Consider the following 22,425-nt stretch of genomic DNA (forward strand, 5'->3'; position numbering starts at 1 on the left):
ACTTTGCTGCTAGGCTTGTGGATGCCAGATGCACATCTCTGTCGGGTTCAATCAGGACTTTGACTCGGCCCCTGCTTAGCCCTGCACTTGTAGGCTGGCTTTGGTGTTTTCGCTTCTCGTCCTGCTGCATGACGTGGTGACACTTCTGCTCACTAAATGTCCTCCTTAGGAGTATTCTAGGAATGTGCCAATTCACCGTTCTTTGCAAAAATGGCACGCCTTCCACTAGCAATGCCACATTTTATTGGCGGTCTGATGCTTTTGTTACCCTCTGTCGTGGCACTGATGCCCCTCTTGACTAGCAGATGTTTCTGCATGGCTGCTCCTCTCCCATTTGTGTTTTTAAATTGTGGAGTCCTGAACACTGCAGCAGCTCTCTAGATGTTCTTCTGGAATCCTCTGTGCCATCTTGGATGAGTCGCTGCGGTGCCCGTGGGGTCATTTTGATAGGCCAGCCTGTTGAGGTGATGACGTCACTCGTGTGTGGGTGGGCTTTGGTTCGGTCAGCCGAGTTTCATTCTAAGCTGTTAATACAGATAAGATGGTGGAGAACAAGAAGCGAGTTAGAAATGCTGTTCGGGGCTTACTTGGTTCCCTCTGTCTCATTGTAGAGAGGTCCTCGGGGAGATGTGGCTTAGTCCAGAAGCTCCATGAGTAAATTCACCAACTCAAATCCACACCACACTCCCCTGGACTTGGCTAAAAGTGCGTTGAATAAGCCCCTTACTCTCTGAAGCCCCCTATGCTGGTTAGAGAACACTGGGCCGCTAGATTTCTCCAGTTCTGTGGCCATGCTGGTGCCTAACTGGGCTGCAGGTAAGGGTTTTGTGGCACGGCCGCTCCTGCCTGAGATCATCTGTCTCGGTGTCTCAGAAATGGCTAAACGTTTGCTGATGAGCAGCACATCGCAGGAGAGAGTGGCAGCCATTGACGCTCTTGAAGTGTTTTAGCACATTTTTAGGACTCGTATATACGTTTAAATAAATAAACAGGGTTTGTAAGAAAACGGCTTTCAGGTCCCTTACTGTGAGACGCTGACCTCCATTGTGACAAAAAAGAGCCTGTCGGGAAGGGGCAAATACTTTTTCACAGCACTGTGACTCCAAGCCAGTCGTCCTTGTGGTGTCCGATGGCTCGTCCACCCTTTGCTTTTCTCGCCTCGTTGTCCTCCCAGACAGACGCTGTGGTGACGCACTGGTGTGGTGAACCTGAGCAGCTTAGAAAGTCTCTCATTGTAAATGTGAAGCCCACTAAGGGGCAGTTAAAACGGGGAGTGCAGTGGTTTAGGGCTGAAAGACCACCTTAATAAAGGGTAGGAATCTTAATGCAGCCAGTTGGTGAAAATGGGGCTTGAGCAAGTGCAGCCCACCCAGCAGGACCCTGGTAGAACATTCTGTCTGTGCTTCACCGCGCGGCCCAGCATCACACGAACAGGAGGTGGCCGTTGAGACCGCTGGTCCTGTTAAAACGGGTTTGTCATCTAAAGTAAGGGCTGCTCTACCATTGTGTGAGCAGTAAACTGGCATGACAACAAAGACCCCCAGCCACCTTGTGCCACCTTACTGACAATGGGTTGGAGACCAGACGTCTGCCCCATCAAGACTTGTGTGCTGACGCTGGTCACACTAAAGTGGCAGGCCAGAGCCCCTTGTTGCTCAGACGCCTGCTCTGATGTCGTCCTTGTAAACCCTAAATCACGCAGCTCGGTGAAGACAAAGCGCCCATGCCAGCCACCCACTCGCTCACTCCCTCCCTCGACGCCTACACCTTGGGCTGGACTCAAGCGCAGACTCCAATCTTCACGTCGCTCCAGTAAAACACAGGTGGCTGAAGGGGCTCCGCCAAAGGCAGCAGCAGCAGCAAGAGAGTTATGGAAATTTAGCGCTCTTCTCACTTGACAGAGACGAGGAGACGTAAGCCACGCTTGTGCCAATGTGCTATTAAGTGGTGAAGGAGTGAGAGAGCCAGCTGGTAAGGGGCAGTGGGTGATGAGGGGACCATGAACCCCAAACCCCAATTCAGCCAGGGCGTCAGGCTGCCTCCTACTCTTTATTAATCTTTTACGACCACAGAGAGTCATTTTTACAATGCAGTGTCCCTGTGCCTACGTAGGATCCACACACGGACAACCTGCCAAGCACCCGCGCTGGCCTCACCCTCGCCTCTTCCAGCAGCAGCCCTCCAAGTCCGGGCCCGGCCCGGCCCGGCCCAAACACGCTCCGCTTTGGGTGAATTACGTGGTGCGAGGTGCAGCTGGTACAGCTGCTGCCAACATACAGATGGAAAGAAGAAGAGATCGGTGGGTAGCAGTGCCACTTTATTAAAAAACTACATTAAAACGCGCCAGCTGATTTGCTACTCAGCTGCTCACACTCGTGTGCCATGACCCCTCGGAATACCTCATAATGATGATTCAGGTCTTTCTGGGTGTGAATTTTATATCTGCTGCCCAAAGCTCCGTCGGGCGTGGGCACCCCAAAGAAGACCCTGCGTACTCTGGAATGCACCAAGGCCATGGCACACATGATACAGGGCTCTCTGGTCACATACAGCTCATAACCAGTGCAGATGTATGGCAGTTCCTCGTGGCCTTCTTGTTCCGCTGCAGGGTGGGCCCCCACAAAGTGACAGGCCAGGTAGTCTTTGTATGTGTAGGCGCCCCCTCCTTGCCCATGTGCTACCAGGTCGATACACACCATGACCGCATGGAGCAAAGGGCTGGGGCCGTGTCGACAGTCATGTCCCACCGCAAGAACGGAGCTCGAATCGGGCTCCACCAGCACCGCTCCCACCGCCTCCATGCCCTGTGCCCGGCCTGCCACTGCAGCTTGGATCGCCAGCTCCATGTATGTTTGCATTCTCATTTTATGCTCTTCTGTGAAGAGGTCACCTCGCAAGGCCACCGTCACCTGCTTATCCTCATGGAAGGAGGTTGGCCAATGACAACTGGCCTTCTCAAACTGAAGTCTCGTCAGAGGGGGCCGGGCCGCTATCCGCACCAAAAATGGCCTTCCAAGACCGGAGCAGTCAATGTGCCCGGCCCCTGCTAGGAGCACATCCAGAGATGGCGCCTCTGTGTGGGCCTTGTGGTCTGCCAAACAGATGAGCACCTCAAGGGGGTGAGGGCTGAGCTTGTCTGGGCAGGCCCGCACCCTCTTGATGTGCGGCAGACCGTCCAGAGGACACACGGTGGCCAGCTCCTTCACCAGGCGCGATGTCTCCCTCTTGTTGAAGATGGGGGCAGCGTAGGCCTCCAGCAGCTCCACGTCCTGGCACTGCTCAGGAGACAGCACGGGCACCACGTCCCAGGACAGCAGGGCACCAGTGCCAGTCTTCCTCCGCTTGCACTCGGGCTCCATGGTAGCTGCAAAGGGCAAACACAAAAAGAAAGTAAACCATGGGGTGTAGTGGTTGGCTGTTTGGCCTTCAGACCCTCAGCCAGTCAGTCACTTGACCTGCTTGTGTTCCGAACAGGAACTGCGCCAACCTAATGATAAGGAATAATGAAATATGGTCGTTCCTCCTCCACACTATGCCACCCGGGGGTGCGGGTAAACGTTAACATTATACAAAGTTACTGTCTGTCTGTCTGTTACGCCTGCCTGGCACTCTCCACCCTGCATTTTTTAACCTGCACTGCATTGTTCTCACTCTTTAATTTAATATTGATTAGTTTTATCAGTGTGCTGCTGCTGGAGTATGCAAATTTATAAAGTATCTATCTACTATATAGTGCCTTTCATATCTCTATCATCTATCTACTATATAGTGCCTTTCATATCTCTATCATCTATCTACTATATAGTGCCTTTCATATCTCTATCATCTATCTACTATATAGTGCCTTTCATATCTCTATCTATCAATCTAATGAACTCGGGCTGAAGCCCATCAGAATGAGTTCTTGCGTTTGTCCGCGGCAGGCGGGGCTCAGAACACCAGGACAATCCCCGGGAAGTGAGGACGCCAGCCCGCCAGGTTCAACTGAGCGCGGTGCACACAGCGGGCGACCGGCCTCACCCCACGTTACCGACTGAATATCGGGCCGCCACGCCGTTTCGCGGATGATACAAGAGAGCCGTTTGAGCCGCGCACTCTGCCTGACTGCTAACCGCGCAACTTCACATCGGTCAACAAGCGCCGTCTTACTGGGCAGCGTAGACGAAGAAGCTCCTCGTCGGGACGGGCAGGTCGCTCTTGCACCCCACATGCGGTCGGCTGACCGCCTCTCGGCGTTTCGCTCGCTCTCCGACTTTCCAGGTTGTTTCCGGAACAAAAGTCTCGCTCTGCGTTGCTCGCCGGACTGCTTTCAGCCGTGTGACCTCGTCGAGCGTTTACTTCCGGGGCATCGGCATGCTGCGCGCGCGTCTTCGGACATGGCGGCTGTGTCGCTTCGGCTCGCACGTACACTGCTTATCGTCCCGGAGGCCCCGCGTCGTGCTGGGGATCGAGAGCAGCTGCGATGACACCGGGGCAGCGGTGGTGGACGAGCACGGCCGAGTGCTGGGGGAGGCGCTGCACTCGCAGAAGGAAGAGCACCTCAGGTAGGCGTCGCCGGGCTTGGACCAACATGTTGAAAGGTATCGGTGGGGATTGGCGCTCGGATGACCTCGTCTCGTTTGTCGAGCTTCGCTTATTCAAAAGCAGAGCGATGCGTCAGTATAGCGCCTTTCAAGCCTTATATCTGTTGCAGAGAGAGAGTAAGATCGAGCGCGCCCTCCACAGACAGACACTGGCAGAGACGTCGGGGTGGCCACTTTTGCCTTACCGTTTGTCATGTTGTCGGGTCGCCTGTCACACTTGTACCTTCTCGGTGCTTTCCAGACATGAATTTTATTGTTAAAAAGGAGAAATTCCCGTTGCGCGCAAAAGATCAAAGAATCCGGTAGAGCGGGTACGAGCCCACCACTTGGGGCCGATGTCTTCTTTGTGATCGCATTAGCCCGTCATCTCGAACTTCCTCCATACCACGTGTTGTTCTCCCCAGCTTTGTTTTGCCAGGTAATCGAATACATTTAAACATATTTCAGTGATCTCCGGCCTTATGTGTACCCCCTGCATGTCAGCTTCCTGCCTTGATTGTGTCCTCATCCCTTTCACTGACCTACCAAAGGCAAACCGACCAATCAGATCGCTCGTAGGGAGCGGACACTCCCACACAGGAGACAGTAGCGCTTTATTGTCGAGTAGGCGGAGCCAAAACGGCCGTGAACGTCCTCACGGGCCTGGTGATCCACACGTGCGCTATTGGCTGCCATTGGTAACGTAAGAACGTCAGGGCCGAACGGATCACAAATGTGTTGGAGATTTCGAGCTCCACCTCCTGCTAAAGCTAAACCTCGAGCCAGGGGTGCTTGTGATGAGCGAGTCCGGGTTCAAGGGGGCTGTCTGAACAGATTATTGAGCTCAAATGAAATTAAAAACTACAAACAGACAGGGAGTCCTGGTCCATTCTGTCACATTTTCACTTTTCCATGTTTACTGCATTCGCTCTCCTTGCCAGCGTTTTCTCCATCCAAGTAAGTCAAGTCATGCCAGCCACCCTTTCCTCCTCCCTGCTATGTACTGCCCTGGCCAGTCGGTGCACACAGAATCACGTGACGATTCCCAGTGGGGTCACTCTTCTCTTCGTCACCCTATCCTTGTCCCTGCTGTTTACATGTGACCCCTCGCCAGTCAGTGCCATCTGGATCAGCCTTTACTCCTCCCCCTTTGCTCCTGTTTGATAAGTGACAGCTGCGTCACCCTTTACACCCTCCCAGGGTGACAGATGGCCTCTCTTCTCGTTTCAGGACCGGTGGGATTATCCCGCACGTGGCTCAGGCTCTGCACCGGCAGCACATCGCCCGGATCGTCCAGGAAGCCCTCGAGAAGAGCGGGCTGCGCGCCAGTGCACTGTCTGCCGTGGCCACCACCGTGAAGCCCGGACTGGCCCTCAGCTTGTCTGTTGGACTCGAGTTCACTGGCACACTTCTACAGAGCCTCCCGACGCCCTTCATTCCCGTCCACCACATGGAGGCGCACGCCCTCACCGTTCGCATGGTGCACCCCCTGCCCTTCCCCTTCCTGGTCCTGCTCGTCTCTGGTGGTCACGCCCTGCTGGCCCTTGCCAGGGGGGTGTCCGACTTCCTGCTGCTGGGACAGGCACTGGACGAGGCACCGGGAGACACTCTGGATAAGGTGAGGCCCAGTGAGAGGGCAGCGGCTCCCCCGGCGGCCCTGGAGCTCACTGCTGTCACGCTTTCTCCGGACAGATTGCCAGGAGGCTGTCTTTGACTGGGCACCCGGAGTGCCGTGCTATGGGAGGCGGGCAGGCCGTGGAGCACCTGGCACTACAAGGGGACAGACTCAAGTTTAACCTGCGGACTCCGATGGGGCACCGCTTGGATTGCAACTTCTCATTTGCCGGCCTTCGAACGCAAGTTGAACGGACGATCGGCAGACTAGAGCAGGAGGAGGGTAAGAGGGCACTGCACTGAGGGGCAGGAGCCAATGCCACTGTGCCCACTAAACTTGACGTGTTCCTTTCAGGTGTGCGGGACGGTCGGGTGCTGTCTTGTGTAGCTGACGTGTGTGCTGCAGCTCAGCATGCTGTGTGTGCCCATATCGCCAAGAGGACTCATCGTGCCATCCTGTTCTGTAAAGCGAGGGGTCTACTGCCAGAGAGGAGCCCCACACTTGTACGTGACTGCCAGAAATATGCCACACACATACCCCATATGCCAGCTTTAATGGTCTTCCAAAACCTGGTGCCCGCCCCAGTACTTACTTGGCACACGTAATTAACAACCTGTCAAGTTTTGGCAGAGGCGAGGATCGGAACCAAATCCTGACCTGCCAACATTTGGGCACCTGTGATTAATACAAATTAGAAACTTGGCAATCAGTTGGCACTAAACCCAAGGTAACCAGCCCATGATCTCTTGCCGCAGGTCGCTTCCGGGGGTGTAGCAAGCAATCGGTATGCCAGGCAGCTGCTGCAGGTTATCACCGATGCCAGTGGACTGGAGCTGCTGTGTCCTCCTCCTCGGCTCTGCACAGATAACGGTGCCATGGTAGCTTGGTGAGTAGTGGACTGGCACACTGCACTGTGGTTGTGAGACACGTCTGATAAACATGTCTGTCATTGCCCCCTAGGAATGGCATTGAACGGCTCCGAGAGGGCATCGGCATCCTCCCCAGTTCAGCGGGCATTAGGTACCAGCCAAAGTAAGTGTGTAGTACTAGTGGATCTTGGCACCCGAACCACTGGAAGCTGCTGCAGTCACTTTTGTCCCCTTCTTTCCCACTATGCAGGGCGACCTTTGGCACAGACATTTCCGAGGAGGTAAAGCAAAGTGCCATCATACTGCCACCCGTGAAGCTGAGACTGGCAACATGAGGGATGGGCCTTGGATTCCTGTTGACAATAAAGGCTGTGCCAGTCTTATGTGGGCCTTGGGCTCATCTCTCCCACTGTGACTTGTCTCTTTTCCCTCCCGAGTGCCCGTGGCACTTGGTTCCTCTGGCCCCTGAGCTTTGGGTCCCTGGAGCTGACTTGGAGCGTGGCACCCGCTCGACAAGCACATGGTGGAGGCCATGGGTGGCAGACGCCGTCTTTGGTCTTCCTGCATTAGAAAGGACAAGTTGGCATAAGGGCATAGTGCTGGATCCTCGGCGCGTGACCCGCGATGACAAACACAGGGGGCACTAAATAGCTAGCACATACTTACCGTGGCATGGGGTCACCGGTGGGCCTCCATTGATCACCAAACTGCAATAAAAGATAAGTCAGGTTAGTGCATGATGGCAGAAGGTGGGCAGTGCCAGGCACCCCCTCCACCGCCCCTACCTCTGGGAGGGCAGACCAATAGTCTGCTGCCGCTTGAATTCATCCGTGAACACCTTGCAGATTTTACCATCTTGGGAGATGTTGGCAAGCAGGAGACTGTAGAGTCCCGGCTGATTGCGACACTGCGCCAGTAGGAGGCGATGAGCGGGCCGGTGGAACGTGAGGTAGCCAAGGGCGATGGCGCAGGCGGCACGGACCTAGTGAAAGATGCAGCAGTCCATGGGCATCACATGAGGGAGCCGGGCAGCCGTACCCCCTCGTCCTGACCTACCTGCTCATGGCCAGAATACAGGTGACCACACAGGTACTCCACGGCACCCAGGCTGGTGATGGCGTCTGGGATGCCCGCTCTTGTATGACACAAACTGGCGAGGAGTTCACCTGGCACACAATAAGATTAGAGTAATATGGTGGCATGGGACCAGTAGGTGGCACACAGCATGGGCTTACCTGTCAGGGCGACTGTCCTGGGTTGCTTGGAACGGAGCAGGTCCACCAGGATGGTAACACCACGGGCAGAGAGGGTGACCTGCTCAGCATCCACTATGACTTTAGCCAAAACCACAACCTGCAATGAAATGAGGCAGAGCCCCCCCATAAGTGGGCACATTCCTGGCACTGCTGCGTCCCCCAATTCAGGCAGCAGTGGTAATGACGGCTCTGCTTGCCTGCTCTTACCTGAAATGCCGCTTTTGCCCTGGCAGTCTCGTCATCGGAGTGCAGGAATGGCTCGTAGCTGGACAAAGAGATGCCACCACACTCGAGCATGACTGCCTGCTGCAGGGTGCTGTTATAGGCAAAGAGGGTCAGGGCATAGCCTGCCTGGAGGCCGACATCCTGCAGGCAAAATCACAAAAGACGGTGGTTCTGGGGTGCCAAGACTTACAAGAATGTGCCCGCTGACACCCAGGCATACCTGGTCCTGAAGAAGCTCCAGCACGTGGGTATAGCTGAATCGCTCCTCACTGCGAAGCCACACCTGGAGCTCTGGGTTGCCTAGCACTAAGCTGGCAAGTGTCTGAGCTGCCCTCACCTGTAAAGAGAAATGGGATGGGCAGCGGGCACCAGCTCAGCCTTGTGGCCCAGGGCACACCGACCCAAGGGCTGCTCCTACCTTCACCATTCGGCACTGGTGACTCATCAGCAGATCAATCAGAACTGGGGCGGAATGGGCATCCATGATGGCACTCTGGCTGCTGGCACTGTTGGTGTGCGCCACACCTAGAGGAGACCAGCGAGGACAAAGTGAAACAAGGTGACATGAAAGGAGTGGGCTGGGCACAAAGGACAGGTAGTCACTCACCCACGCATAGTGAACCCAAGGCCTTGATGACGGCCAGCAGGGTGGTGTCTGTGGTCTTGGGTGCCCTCAGCAGACGCGCCAGCGGGCTCACGCCATCCTCTTTGCAGATCTGTTCCTGCCAGGCCCGGCTGTTGCGGCTCAGAGCAATGATCGCTTGGCACCCTGAAAAGGGCAACACATGGGCATACCAAGTACAAGCTCAGTGCCAGGAATAGCAGAGCACAGGTGGGCCACTCACCGACCTGCCGCATCCTGTCAGATGGTGCCATCACCAGGTCGAGGATGAAGTTCAGCCCGATAATCTCGGCCATCTGCTTTTGCTGCTTTAGTGTCTGTCCGGCGAGTGACCACAGGGCCACAGCGCCCTGCTCTCTGACCTGCAGCTGGAAGACCTGTGGGAAGAGCACAGCTCTCGATTATCAGTGGTGCCCGCCTGTGCCAAGACCCTCACCCGGAGCCCTACCTTGAGCAGCCGCAGCAAATGTCTTGTTAGGTCGGTGCGCAGGAACCTCTGCTGGATGGCGGGGTTGTGGTCAGCCAAGGCCTCTACAGCCATGGCAGCTGCCACCTGCACTGTGGTCTTGCGCCCGCTGATGAGGCTGACCAGTGGGCTGACCGCCCCAGCCTCTGCGATGGCATCCTGATTGCTCCGGTGATTCCTGGCAAGTTCGGCGAGAGCGGCTGCTGCACTGCACTGCAGGACATCTGTGCATTCACAGAGCGAGAAGGTGCCATTAAAAGGAGGCGGGCACAGCCGGGGCAGGCACACCCAGACTTGCAGGCACTTACCAGACTTGACGGTGAGCAGCTCCACCAGCAGCGGGGCTCCGCCTTCCTGCACCACTGCACTCTGATTGGCCGAGTTGTGGACACACAGGCCTCGAATGCAGTCCACGGCGTTGACCAGCACGTCCTCGATCTCGGAGCCAAGCAGCTGCACCAACGGCCGAATGCCACCCTGATGGGACAGAGTGGGCAGGTCACACTCGTGGACCTTAGTAAGGTTGTGTCTGGCGGTCAGTTTGGCTTACCAGCTGCGCTATGAGGGTCTGGTGGTCGCTCTGGCGGGCGAGGTCAGCCAGAATGAGGGAGCTGCGGGACTGCAGCTCGGCCTGCGGACTGCCAAGCTGCTCGATGAGGACTGGCGTGGCGCCACTCAGCACAATGGCAGTGGCAGCCGACTCGTGTCTGGAGACGTTACAGAGGACGCCAGCCGCAACACACTGCACTGTCCCCCCCTGGCCACGCAGCAAATCCACCAGTGCTGGGACGCCCCCTGCAGACAGGAGCCAGGAAGTTGAGTGAGTGACTTGGCAGCCATTACTAGGCACTGGCAGCATAGGCCTGGCGGCTTCTGTCACCTGCTTTAACGATGTCCTCCCAGAAGCTGCCCGCAGCCACAGAAAGCACTTCCAGGCACCGGACTGCCATTTCCCTGGACACTTGGTCAGCCGAGCACAGCATTTCTAGAGAGAAGGGGACAAACGGGCACAAGGGTCATACACTGGCACGTCAGGCTGGTATTGTACAAGGTGCCCAGCGCAGCGTGCCACTTTACACACCTACAAGCACATGCCACACGGGCAGGCCGTCCAGCTGGAGGTCAATGAGGAGTCGCAGGCTGTCGATGTGGCAGTAGAGGGCCGCCAGCTGCACCAGGTTGTTCCCACAACTGTCCGTCCTCCTCCAGTCGGCCCCGACGGCCAGCAGATACCGCAGTGCGGCCACAGAGCCGGACATGGCGGTCAGCAGCAGCGGAGTGGTGCCATACCTGCCAGGCAGACAGAGATCAGAGCAGAAGCGACCTCAGAGACCCCAGGACCCGCTAGCTGACTCACTCGGCCGAGGTCGCTCGGTCCACCATCGCCGGGTCCTTCCAGTACAGGGCCTGCAAGCAGGGGACGTTCCCGTAGAACGAAGCGAAGTGGAAGGCCGTCCAGCCGCGTCGGTCCACCGCTGTGTGGTCCACCCGCAGGCCCAGCAGGCAGTTCAGGGCCTCCAGAGAGCCGCACTGGGCCGCCAGGTGTAGGGGGGTGAGACCTGAGGAGAGAGCAGAGGTGACCAGGAGGGGGAGTGACCAGCCGAGACCCCGGCTTTGAGCCGCTTACCTGCCTGGCCGGAGTGCCCGCTGCCCCTTTGATTCAAGTGAATGCCTGCCATAGCCAGTTGGCAAATGATGGCGGCCCGGTTGTGGATGGCCGCCGCGTGGACGAGCGAGTAGCCGCCCTCATCCAGGACGTGCAGGCGGGAGGCGGCGTTCTTGCGGCCGAAGGTGTGCAGCACGGCAGACAGGCCCCTCTCGGCCGCCGACTTGAGCCCGAAGGCCAGGGTCTGAAAAGAGAAGGGGGCACATTGGGCACTGCCAAACGGCTTAAGTGCCCAAATGAGACCCGCTGCCATACCTTGCATTTCAGGGCCTTTCGGTAGCCAAACGTCTTCTTGAATTGCTCGTGCAGCTGGACGTCGCTGAGTGGCAGCCGTCTGACACGCAGTGTTTTCATCGTCTCGGTCATGGCGCCCCACCATGGCATCGGGCTTGCCTGCTGGTAAAAGCTTTCTAACTCCAGTGAAATCACATAGAATCTGTGAAAGTCAGCAAGAAATGAGTGAGTGGGCACAAGGAAAGGAACAGGTGAACAACAAAGGGCAGGGTGACTCCTGTGCCCATGCTGCCTACCTGCGCCCATCCAGCTGCACCACTGGCAGGGGCAACTGCTCCCAGTAGGCATCACGATGGCGCAAGAGCTGCTCGGCTCCCTCCATAGCAACCTGCTGCAGATCTTCAAGTGAAGCCTGAGTGGGCGCAGAAGAAAATTTCAGCCTGGATAAACACTGACCACTGTACCAATGACAGCCCTCATCCTGCTGTGCCCTTGCCCATCTAGATGCCCACTCTGTCCCTCTGTTCTGCTTAGGCTTCTGTCTTGTTCCCTCTTTGCCCTGCCATGGCACCAGAACTCTACCTTCACCTCCTTGGACACTTCTTCCATGGGCGGTGTTCCCACCTCAAACTCGATGCCGCCATGCAGATGGCAATATGTGTTGGGCTCCAGCTGGAAATGCGGGCAGCGGAATTCGGGGCCAAGCAGCAGCGGCGGAAACTCTCGCTCAGTCTTCAGCTTGTCTTCTAAACCACAAACAGCTGGTAGTTAGCCAGTGGTGCCCTCGGGTGGCTGGGGGTGGCAGTGCCAGGCACTTACCAGAAATGGGTGGCAGGAGACGCTCGACAGCCGGAATCTTCATTTTCTTCTTGAGGCTGATGAGGAATGGCACGAGGAAGCTGATGAGATGGAGGCAGGCCACATCCCGGCAGGTGTCCGGCTTCTTCTCCAGGTGCTCGAGCACCACGTCCACCTGGCGTGAGAGCCGCTGCTGCAGGCGCTGGTAGGTGACACCGTCCATCTGCCCCTCGGTCACCCGCAGCACGCTGGACAAGCCGTAGGTGGCACTGAACACAAAGAGGTTCTCGTGCTGCCCGACGCTCTGCAGAAAGGCCGCCAGCTTCAGGCCCAAGCGGTCCGCGTGCTGCATGAAGAGCTGGGCCTCGGCTGGGGTCTGTGGTGCCAAGCTGGGGTTCCTCTGCTCCTGCCCATCGTAAATGCCATGGTACGCTGGGTCATTGGAGATATCCTCCAGACCTGGGGGCACAAAGAACAAGGTGAGGGACTGGGAGTGGAGGTCTGATGTGAACTCAGGCGCGACTGCACACGCTGTGCCAACCACCTAGCCTGGCGACTCTGGTGCCCACTTTCTGTGACTCGAGTTCCATCAGCCCTGCCCCTGACCCCGTGCTGGACCTGCTCGGCTCTCTTTAACTTTCTTGCCCTACTTTATGGGTTAGGCAGTGTGTGTGATGGACTGGCACCTCACCCAGTGCTGCCAGGATAGGCCCAACCCCACGTCACCATTCTGTTGTTCCCCTGTAAAGCAATGCAAGGTACTTTATGACACCGAGGAGCAGCGGCAGTGACGCCATCTGACACCCATGCTGGCGTTGTAGCTGTGGTGCCGTACTGCCCCCTGGAGGCTCACCACACAACTTCGGCCTTGAGCTGATATACAGTAGCGCCCTCCTGAGTGCCAGTGCAGTCAATGATGCCCAACCACACACAGCCGCAGGGCCACACGTCACTGCAGTTTCTTGGCGGAAGTCGCAGAGTACAACGAATTTGGGGTGCCGGAGGAGCAGGCGTCACCACAGGTGTAGAGCAGCAGATTTAGGGGGTTTGTGTGGTTGGCACGCACTACGGGCACCTTGACTGTATGGCACCTTCCTCCGGTAAGCCCTGTCACATATTGTGGTTACACCTTCAGCACCAGAGGCTCAGATGCCACCCATGGGGTCACAGTGGGCGCGGAGCAGACTAACCTGCGGTCAGGAACTCGGCCACCATGTCCTTCTTGGTCTGCGGTGCTCCATTCAAGTCCACGTCCATGCTGGTCCGCCACAACTCTGAAAAGCGAAGCCGCTTCTCCTTGGGCATGGTGGCCCCATGCCAGAGCGCCTTGATAAGGTAGTCCACACTGGTCAGCACCTGCCCAACTCTGGTGTCGTAGTACGCCGGTGGCATCTGGCACGAGGTGCTGCTGTCGAAGTTGGCCTCCAGGCAGACGGAGGGCACCTGGTTGAAGCAGTAGATTCCAGTGGTCAGTTCCCTTATGATCTGATGGACCTCTCTGTAGTCCAGCTCGCCGCGGGCGTGCACTGGGGCCAGAATGACCACGCTCGGGCTGCTGAAGCCCTTCATCTGGGAGATGATGCCCGGGGGCATCTCAAGTGGTAGCCTCTGGTCTCCGGTGGACAGCAGCCAGTTACAGGAGACCAGGGCCAGCAGCTCCTGAAGTTCGCTGCGCTCAAACTTCTCGAAGAAGGCGCTGGCATTCCTTTGGGCAGTCAGGCCCGCCAAGTATCCCTGGTCAACCTCCATGGAGTGGGCAGAGCCAGCCATGCCAAGCTGAGAAAAGAGAAGTGAAGAGTGGCAATCAAAAGAGTGGGTGTCGAAGCCTTGATGTGGAACAGTTAACAATGTCAGACTGCTGGCACAAGACAGTGGTGGCACTAGACAGCGAGACATTGGCACAAGCTGCACAAGTCCATATGCCAAGCTGGCCTCCACAGTATAAGGACATTCACAGTAGGACCTACTGGTGCTTACTGGACGACAAAGCGGTCCTAGTGGGACAGGCTACCTGACTGCCGATGGACCGTAATGAGACCCTCCATGTCGGGGGTCCTGTCGATTTCTCAATGTCATTAAAATTCTGTTTCAAAATATGCCCTTTTAGTGATATACCAAGGGGGGCACTGTGCCTTTTTTGTTCCAGGACCCCCAGACAAGCCTTTAAAAGTGAGGGTGACATGGGGTCACTTTGGTCACCCTGGCACCAGCATGAGTTTTACATGAAGACTCAGATGAGTCACCGAGATGGGACACACTGCAGTGTCAGGACGCACTGAATGGGGGGCTCAGGGGGTCCGGGGAGGCTGGGAATGTCCATTGGCCTCTCGCTTGTCAGCATAATGATGTTTTAACGTCAACTAATGAGCCGAGGGCGGAGCTGTCACTTGGGCATCAGTGGGCCATAGGTTTCTGGGCGGGCGCCATCTTAATTTGTGGCCAATCCCTGAGTGGATCTGAGCAGCTTTTCAACTCTGACCCTTGCTTTGTTTCTCTCTGCCCAGTAAGGAGGTGCAATGCGAGGCGAGGGGCTGAGAGGAACTGCGCTGTCAGTGCCCACCTGAACTGGGGGGACAAGTGGCTGGCAGTCGGGGGGCTCGTCGTGAGAGAGCAGAGGGTCCGACTACAAAGAGAGCCTCAGTTAAAACTCAAATCTCTCAATCAAAGGAGATCAAAGTGGGCCCACGAGCGGCTGGTGGGCTTCTCATCACCTGAAGAAAATCTAAAGACGCGAAGAGCTCAGCAGGTCGTTGACCAGGCGACACACGACGAGAATTCAGGGGAATTCCTGCCAGCCTTGTTGGCGGTCCATTTCAAACGGCAGTTGTTCATTTAGCAGAGAAGACCCCAGCAAAGTGTGACATCACTCTTGGTGAGACTGCACCCCCACCCCCCCGTCCTGCCGAGTGTCACCAACCTGCCTGCCTCTGCCAGCCCGTTCAGCGCCACTTCTCCCAACTCCTTGCCCGCTCCACCGATCGCTCCGATCTCTACTCCGTCCTCGCGCCCTTAGCAACGCACAGACGCCGCACGCCGTCTCCCTGGCGACAAAGGTGCGCATGCGCGGTAGGCGTGTCCTCGGCCCAAGCTGACAGCAGCATGAGAGTCGTGGTACTGGCCGCTGGTTACGGTACTCGGCTTCACCGGGAGCTGGAGGCCGAGCGGCGGGCGGAGCTGCGGGCGCTGCACGGTACGCCTAAAGCCCTGCTGCCCGTCGGCGCTCATCCGCTCCTGTCGCGCTGGATGGGCCTCCTCGGGGGCTGCGTGGCCGACGTCTGCGTAGTGGTGAGTGGCCGGGCGCCGGAGGGCCGAACTCTTCATCTCTTGTCTCAATTTTTGTGTCGCTTCTCCATCCGTCACCAGACTAACGAGCTGCACCGCCGGCGCTTCGACGACTGGGCCAGGAGCTTCCCGGGAGTTCGCGTGGTCAGCGACGGCACCACAACCGACAAGGTGGGTGTGCGCGAGCGCAGACGCCGAAGCCCGTTATTTGTTTTTATGTATTGATTTTTTTTACAACATGAAATAAACTGAAATTTGAAATAAACGCAAAAATGTCCCGTGCGGAAGTTGGCAGAGGCCGGCAGCCCCTTCGGAGTCCGACGCGAGTCTCCGCTTTGGCGGAATATCTGCTTGACGAGGCCATGCGGAGAAAATGACGTCAGACGCAGGGTCACGCGCGCCGGGTGTTGAATGGAGAGGCTGCTGAAGTGAGTGCGACGTGAGTGCGACATTGGTGAACGAGGGGCTGAATCTGCGGCAACGGGACATGCGAGAAAGTCTGACGGGCATCAGGGCATCTTGGAGACGATCGCCCCGGGCAAAGCGGTGCACTGGGCACCTACTTACACAACCACTCAGCAAGTCATATACATACATAGATTGGCATGCGTTAAGACTGCCATGTGCTGGTGACAGTGACGTGTCCAGAGTTTGTGGTGGACCAGGTCTGAATTTGTTACGTTTTAATGTCGTCGGTGCCATCGAGGCTTTGTGAAGCTTGCGCTTCCTGTTCTTCTATAAAGAACAAAAGGGATTCCCATTTCAATAAATGACATCCCGAATGGACCTTAATGGTGGCACCGCCGTCTTGTGGACCCGATGTGATGGAACTCCGCCATTGTCTGCTCTTGGGCCTCTCACTGGTGTCACTATGGCACACCCAGTATGTCCCCCCGAGCACATCTCCACCTGCTTAATGCAGACCTGCGCGGTGAGACCCTCGAGTTCCTCGTCAAACATCAGAGACGCCAGTGAGCCCCCCGTGAGTGAAGCCGGCGATGTCCACGTCACTCATCTTCATGGACGTGCCCGCAGAGGGTAAGCTCGTCGGGTGAAGACGGTGACCAGGGGAGCGGACCCTCCTTTGACTCTCGTCTTGTCCCCGTCAGTGCGGACCCCCAACCTGTGCCCCTCTTGCCGTGCCAAGTAGTCTTAGATCCCGTGTGGCTTCAGTTCTTTAATCTTTTTTGTCTTTCAAATTTCATGCCACCTTTCTCCAAAAAAAGACAAGTCTCTAAGTTTGAAAGAAGTAAAATAAAAAAGGTTTACATTAGCGAGATCCTCGCGCCCACCAGCCACACACCCCCAAGTTAAGGACCCCCTGACTTTAATGAACTTCTCAATGGTGCTGCAGCAGCCTCAGTGGTGGGCATGAGCACCACGTTGGCACCAGCGAGTCACACATGAAGCCCACGTTGCTGCCCTCTGGTGTCTCAGGATTTCCCCGAACTCCAGGCCACAGCGTTTGTGATGCCCACCCGGCCGTGGCCCCCTAACTACCCCTCTGGTGGTCCCAGCTATGCAGCGTGATGAACGAGCCCACTGAAGTCCCAGGGGTGAGTGGGCAGGTGACCACGAGGTCCGGGCAGGGGCAGGGTGGCTCAGCTGGTGGTGTTTCCTTCAGGATGTGACTAAAATGACGCCGTTGGTGGCCTGCTGACGCTTACGGCTTTGTGGGTGGGCTTCTCCGTCTTGGAAGCTGGGGGGGTGGCGGCATGTCTGAAGAGCCAATAAGCTTCACGACTGTCGCGGCGGTGCACTCGTCAATCAAATCAAACCTGTGCCAGCGTGGAGACCCCCATTAAGACCACAGTCGCCCGTTACTCGTCACACAGCCTACTCGCCGCTTCTTATTGTAACCAAGTGGCGCCAATGGAGTCATTGCAGTCACCCTTTTGTGCATGTCCCGGGTTTGTGGCACTGCCAGCTATGGGTCGCGTTTGGATTAAGAGGTGGCTATGTTGGGCACCTGCTGTCCTTTTCTACACTTTATTTCTGTCGTAGTGGCAGTGCCAATCTGAATCCTTTGCTCTTTTCATGGCTCTATTTGGTGATCCGCCGATCTTGGCAGGACTGCGCGCCATCGCCCTGGCACTTGGAATTCATTTGTGACTTTGGCAGTCGTGCTATTTTTCCAGGCTCCCCTGGCGCTGAAGCTGCTCATTGGCATGATGGAATGCCAGCTTATACTGTTGGTGCCTCAACCACATGTCAGCACCGTTAAAGGAAAGGAGGGGGCTTATTGAAATTGTGCCCGCCCACCACTGAGCCTTTAATGGTAGGGGTGTCGCACTTCTTCATCTTGTTGGCACACGCAGGACGTTTTGCACAAATCCCAGTTTTTAGCTCCATGCCCTGCTTTGTCGAAGTAGTGGCCCAAAATGGCATAAATACAAGTAACTGACTGGCTAGGGCCTCACCAGTCAACACGGCTTCTCTTTTTGTGATGCCAGGCACTCGGTGGTGCCCTTTGCTGTGTTTGCCCACCTGATTTATAGGTAAGTTTCCTCGTGCCACTCTCGCTGGGGTCTTTCATAAAAGAATAGCAGTTTCCCGCTGCCCATGGAATGCCAGACATGTGTCAGCTGGCATGTTCTGTGAAGTCCTGGCCTGAGCCCCCGGTTGTCCAAGGTGTGAATGTTGGCCGCTGTGTGCCCGACAGCCCCTTTATTTAATGGTTTCTGTTACCAGATTGCATGCAGCACACTCCCAGCATGCCATCTCGCCTTCCACCCAGTGCCACTGCAGCGCCAATCAGAGGCTCCCTGTCACTCACAGGGCACACTGAACGTACCCGTCAGCAGATGTAAGGTTGAATGAATGTCACCCACGATGTGCACAGTGACACCGGGCACACCTGGGGGGCATTTAGAATGCCCCTCAGGTTCTTGTAACTCACTGAGCTGTCTGATCTTTTCTGGCTTGGCAGAGAACGAGACCCCCGCTTGTGCCCTCCTCCGGACCCCAAGTGATGTGCGGGTGAAACACGAGACGTGTCAGAGAGGATCCCTCTGGCGGGCCCCCTGGGCTCCTGACATCATAGGGAATGCCAGTGCGCCCACACCAGGCCAGCATAGAATGTAGGTTCACCCGACACACGCATGTGCCCATCAGGTGGTCCGGTGCACCCCTCAGAGGTGGCGTCCAGGCCAGGGTTTGATGCCAGGGGGTCTCTGGACACACACTGGGTCACGCCAGGAGAATGTGCATGTTGTGGCAGCCGTGGGCAGTGCCCGTACCTCACTCAATGCTTTCTGTCTCTTTCAGGGCCGTCTGGGTGCTGTTGGCAGTCTGCACTTTGCCATCAGCCACTTTGGAATTGCTGATGACGTCCTCGTCATCGGAGGGTAGGTTCCTCTTGGGTTTCACGTGACACCTCATTTCTCTGATGTCGCCGCCTGCTCTGTCACTCGGGCCTACCAGTGCCAGCGCAGATGCTAACAGGTGGAGATGGTGAGGCCTGCCAACTGCCCCAAAGTCAGACGTGCTTTCCTTGGAGTTTGCCACCTCACTATAACACAGATGACCATGCACAGCTGTACAGATTGGCAGTGCCCTCCATTGTTTGCCCCGCTCCACCTCACAGCCCTGGCTCTTTGGGCTTGCTAGTGGGTGTCCACAGAGGATGGGCAGACCTGTGTGGCAAGTGTTTGATTTCATAAAAGGATATGGAAGTGTGCCCGGGTGAGGGGTGCCCTCCTGGACTGAACCTGCAGTTTTCATAAAGAAGCTGCGCCCGAGTGTCACTTCCTCGGTGACTGCACTGTTGACGGAAAGTCAGTCCCATGAAATTGGTGACCGTGGCAACTGTGCTCAAGTGCCAAGGGAGACTGACGCGTGTGCCTACCTGTGAAACCAACAAGACGTGCCAAGCGGGCCCTTCAAATGGGAGGAGAACACACAGACACACAGGTGCATTCAGTTGTCAGAAGCTGGCATCAGACCGCTCGCTGTTAATTGCTGCCAAGTGCACCCACCTCAGTGGAGGACGCCATCGATGGGCGCAGGGACCTAAATGTGCAAAATTAAAAAGGTGATGACAAAGGGGCAAACAAGTAGGACCCCCTGCAGACCCCAAATGAGGTGCCACCAGATCAGAGGACAACAGACGTGTGGAGTAGGTGACCAAGTGCCACGGTGACGAGCCCTTCTGGTGGTCCCAGGAGTGACTGTTGTGAGCACACAGCTGCCCTTTGCACCCGTGTCTGCATGGCTTGTGGCACTATGGGCTGTTCTGAAACATGGCGGGCACTGCCCAGTGGAGGGAGGGCCTGCTCACGAGCACCCATTACATACACAGTGGTGCCCACCATGACCCCGCCCCTTTTCTTCTTCTCACACACACACACAGGGGTCTTTGCTTGTAATTGCTTGTGATTTATAGCGCCATACACCACCACAAGCTCTGGCCACGTCACCCGCTGCTGTCAGGACAAGGGCACAAAACTGTGCCAATGCAGCTAGTCATGCCAGTTACCAAAAAGGAAACGATAGGGGAGAGGCTGCTGGCAGTGGCTTTAAAGGAGCAGAGAGGAAAAGGGCAGCGGTCAGCCATGGCACGGAGGGGGCACAGCGGCAGAAACACACGAAGGACTGAAAAGAACATTGGGGGACAAACGGCACCTTTGTGTTTTGGTAAAACTGGCAGTCAGCACTTCTGCAAGGCGCTATATGCCACCCCAGCCTGTCAGTTCTCTCCCATGAGCCTCAGCAGCGTACGTCGGCCCACCGCTTGTCACGGTCTGCACGGCTCAGCAGGATGGTGACAAGGACGACTTTAGCAGCCCCTAACCCACCAGATACCAGCTTGTGCCAAGGGAGTGAATGTGTTGGGATTAGCCAGTCATCAGGGAAGGGGAGAAAACATAATGGAGCCCCCCCGGGATGGCAGTAGCCCCCCATGTCTGCCAGCTGACCTCATGAGGAAGGTAACGGGGGGCACAGCTAGACCACATGGAGGAATGCCAGCTGTGGGTGGTGTGTGACAGTGAGGGTCTTGGGGGGGGGGCACTTGAATGGCTTAGGCTTGAGGGGGGAGGATGGACTTGTGCCCAAACCAAGCGGTGGGCGAAGCTCCAGCCCAGGCAGCGATGCCAAAGGCGAATGAACACATGGCGCGCCTCGTTGGGACCGGAGTTCCCACTGCCCCACATCCTGCTCCTTTGGCACTGCCCAAGCCCCTCCTGTACCATCAGGCTACGTGATGAGCCCACCGTCATTGGGCACAGAGTGGGGTTAGAAGCAGGAGGACCCCTCTAAGGTCTCGGCCGCCACGCCTCTCCCGTACCCCGTGTCTGGTAAAGTCGGTGCCCCCCGCTCATGCCCACTTCTCATCTTTCCACAGAGACACTTTACTCACCCAGGACTTCTGCCTCCCCGACTTCCTGCAGACGTTTTGTGATCTGCAAGCCACGAGTGCCCCTGCCAGTCTGGTCCTGTCGTACCAGTGCGCAGAAGAAGGTGAGGCCGTGCCAGCTGGTGGAGCACACAGCAGCAGCAAACCTGCGTGTTTCTGCTAAATGCCAAGTGGCAGTAGAGATGTGGCAGGTGCCAACTCCCCCATAACACCTCCTGGGCCAAGATGGGCGCTCACTGCATTTGCTCTCTTTGCCCCACCAGAGACCTCCAAGTATGGCATCCTGGAAGTGGATGAAGATGGGCGCGCCGTGTCGATGAAGGAGAAGCCCAGTGCCAGTGCCACGACTTCGCGCAGAGCGGTGAGTGCCCCGTGTCTGGGCAGGTGCCCCACGCTGCAGGCAGGTGGGTGCTGACATCGTCTTTTTCCCGTTTCAGTGCCCCTGCCTCTACCTGCTCTCACGGGCGGCCATCTCGCTGTTGCCGACGTTTCTGGAGGAGAAGAAGGTGAAGCTCGTCGCAGGGGTCACCACCTGCTCGGTGCCAGTTCTCGTGCCCCTCTAAAAACTCCACTTGCTTGTTTCCAACAGAGTGCCCCACTGGAGACCAAGGACGCCCCCGGCTTCTTTCTATCCTGGCTCATAGCGAGGTGACTGCAGCCTGGCACTGTCTTGACCCGCGCCTGGGTGGGCACCCGCTGACACTTGCTCCCGTTTTCGTTTCAGGTCCCCCGTTTACGTCTACGAGGTTTCTGGCCGCTTTGATGTTGGGAATGTCGCCTCGTACCTCGAGTGCCACTCGTACTTTCAGAATAAGGAACTCTGAACAGGTGGCAGAGATGGCGCCTCCCGGCGGTCCCAGCGAGTGTTGCCACACACCGAACAGTTGAGGCCGCAGCGTGGGCAGACACGAGAGAAATAAAATGTGGATTAAAAACACGAGACCCCCTGACTGCTGCGTCTTTCTGACCCACCTGGGCTGTGGTGGCATGTGACCGTTCACGCCTGGCATGCAACGGGGGGTTCAGGGGTCTCGCTGCTGGCACATTGGCTCTGCAGGTCAGCAATGCAAATGGAGACCTGGTTCAAAAACAGCAAATAAGGGGACTGCTGTGCCAGCCAAGTGGCCACCCCCCAGCTCTCTGCAGGATTTATTTTTGTAAAGTTGTGCCCTCCAGGACCCTCAAATGCCCTTCCTGTGTGCGTTTGGAGGGACGAGACCTTGACCCCCCCTTTGATGGGCGTAGGCCACTCGGCGACAAGTTGTGAACGGTGCCCGCCGTCATCCTCCGTTTAGTTTTACGTGGTTGAGGGGTGCTCAGATGATGCCATCAGGTGGGCACATACCCAGCAGCCAGGCACCTCTGCACGAGACAAAAGGTGGGCACTTGGGGTGGGCACCATTTACCTCACAAATTCCTATCTGCAGCATCACTGGCACAGCCCTGCATCCTCATCCTCGGTCGCGGTTCAGGA

The 22,425-nt window shown here is 56.8% G+C and overlaps 4 protein-coding genes across 6 annotated transcripts; 2 read left to right on the forward strand and 2 right to left on the reverse strand.

Annotated features, from left to right (window-relative positions):
• Positions 1-887: 887 nt before the first annotated feature.
• adat3 (adenosine deaminase tRNA specific 3) lies at positions 888-5,360 on the reverse strand. 2 transcript variants are annotated; one of them, XM_039757911.1, is made up of 2 exons: positions 4,769-5,360; positions 888-3,364 (listed from the first exon to the last, which is right to left on the reverse strand). In XM_039757911.1, exons 1-2 carry the CDS (start codon positions 4,776-4,778, stop codon positions 2,334-2,336), a joined length of 1,041 nt encoding a protein of 346 aa, XP_039613845.1. In that variant the 5' UTR covers positions 4,779-5,360; the 3' UTR covers positions 888-2,333. The 2 variants fall into 2 exon arrangements, with proteins under 2 accessions (XP_039613845.1, XP_039613844.1); XM_039757910.1 differs by lacking the exon at positions 4,769-5,360 and adding an exon at positions 4,150-4,452.
• On the forward strand, positions 4,827-7,455 carry osgepl1 (O-sialoglycoprotein endopeptidase-like 1). The gene is made up of 7 exons (XM_039755110.1): positions 4,827-4,885; positions 5,763-6,144; positions 6,198-6,459; positions 6,532-6,680; positions 6,933-7,063; positions 7,138-7,209; positions 7,297-7,455. The coding sequence occupies exons 1-7, from the start codon at positions 4,827-4,829 to the stop codon at positions 7,379-7,381; spliced, it is 1,140 nt and encodes a 379-aa protein (XP_039611044.1). The 3' UTR covers positions 7,382-7,455.
• ankar (ankyrin and armadillo repeat containing) lies at positions 6,714-15,482 on the reverse strand. The gene is made up of 23 exons (XM_039757901.1): positions 15,231-15,482; positions 13,504-14,089; positions 12,335-12,772; positions 12,098-12,261; positions 11,812-11,927; positions 11,537-11,717; positions 11,243-11,465; positions 10,973-11,174; positions 10,697-10,905; positions 10,496-10,600; positions 10,166-10,410; positions 9,924-10,092; positions 9,598-9,839; positions 9,373-9,526; positions 9,135-9,296; positions 8,946-9,052; positions 8,748-8,864; positions 8,510-8,668; positions 8,282-8,399; positions 8,103-8,212; positions 7,832-8,028; positions 7,713-7,753; positions 6,714-7,607 (listed from the first exon to the last, which is right to left on the reverse strand). The coding sequence occupies exons 1-23, from the start codon at positions 15,372-15,374 to the stop codon at positions 7,444-7,446; spliced, it is 4,353 nt and encodes a 1,450-aa protein (XP_039613835.1). The 5' UTR covers positions 15,375-15,482; the 3' UTR covers positions 6,714-7,443.
• zgc:136439 (uncharacterized protein LOC678627 homolog) lies at positions 15,378-21,893 on the forward strand. 2 transcript variants are annotated; one of them, XM_039757914.1, is made up of 8 exons: positions 15,378-15,598; positions 15,677-15,766; positions 18,863-18,942; positions 20,940-21,055; positions 21,215-21,312; positions 21,389-21,457; positions 21,541-21,599; positions 21,676-21,893. In XM_039757914.1, the coding sequence occupies exons 1-8, from the start codon at positions 15,413-15,415 to the stop codon at positions 21,773-21,775; spliced, it is 798 nt and encodes a 265-aa protein (XP_039613848.1). In that variant the 5' UTR covers positions 15,378-15,412; the 3' UTR covers positions 21,776-21,893. The 2 variants fall into 2 exon arrangements, with proteins under 2 accessions (XP_039613848.1, XP_039613847.1); XM_039757913.1 differs by having other exon boundaries at positions 15,378-15,766.
• Positions 21,894-22,425: the final 532 nt, after the last annotated feature.

This window comes from Polypterus senegalus, chromosome 6 (assembly GCF_016835505.1).
Source record: "Polypterus senegalus isolate Bchr_013 chromosome 6, ASM1683550v1, whole genome shotgun sequence".
NCBI lineage: Eukaryota > Metazoa > Chordata > Cladistia > Polypteriformes > Polypteridae > Polypterus > Polypterus senegalus.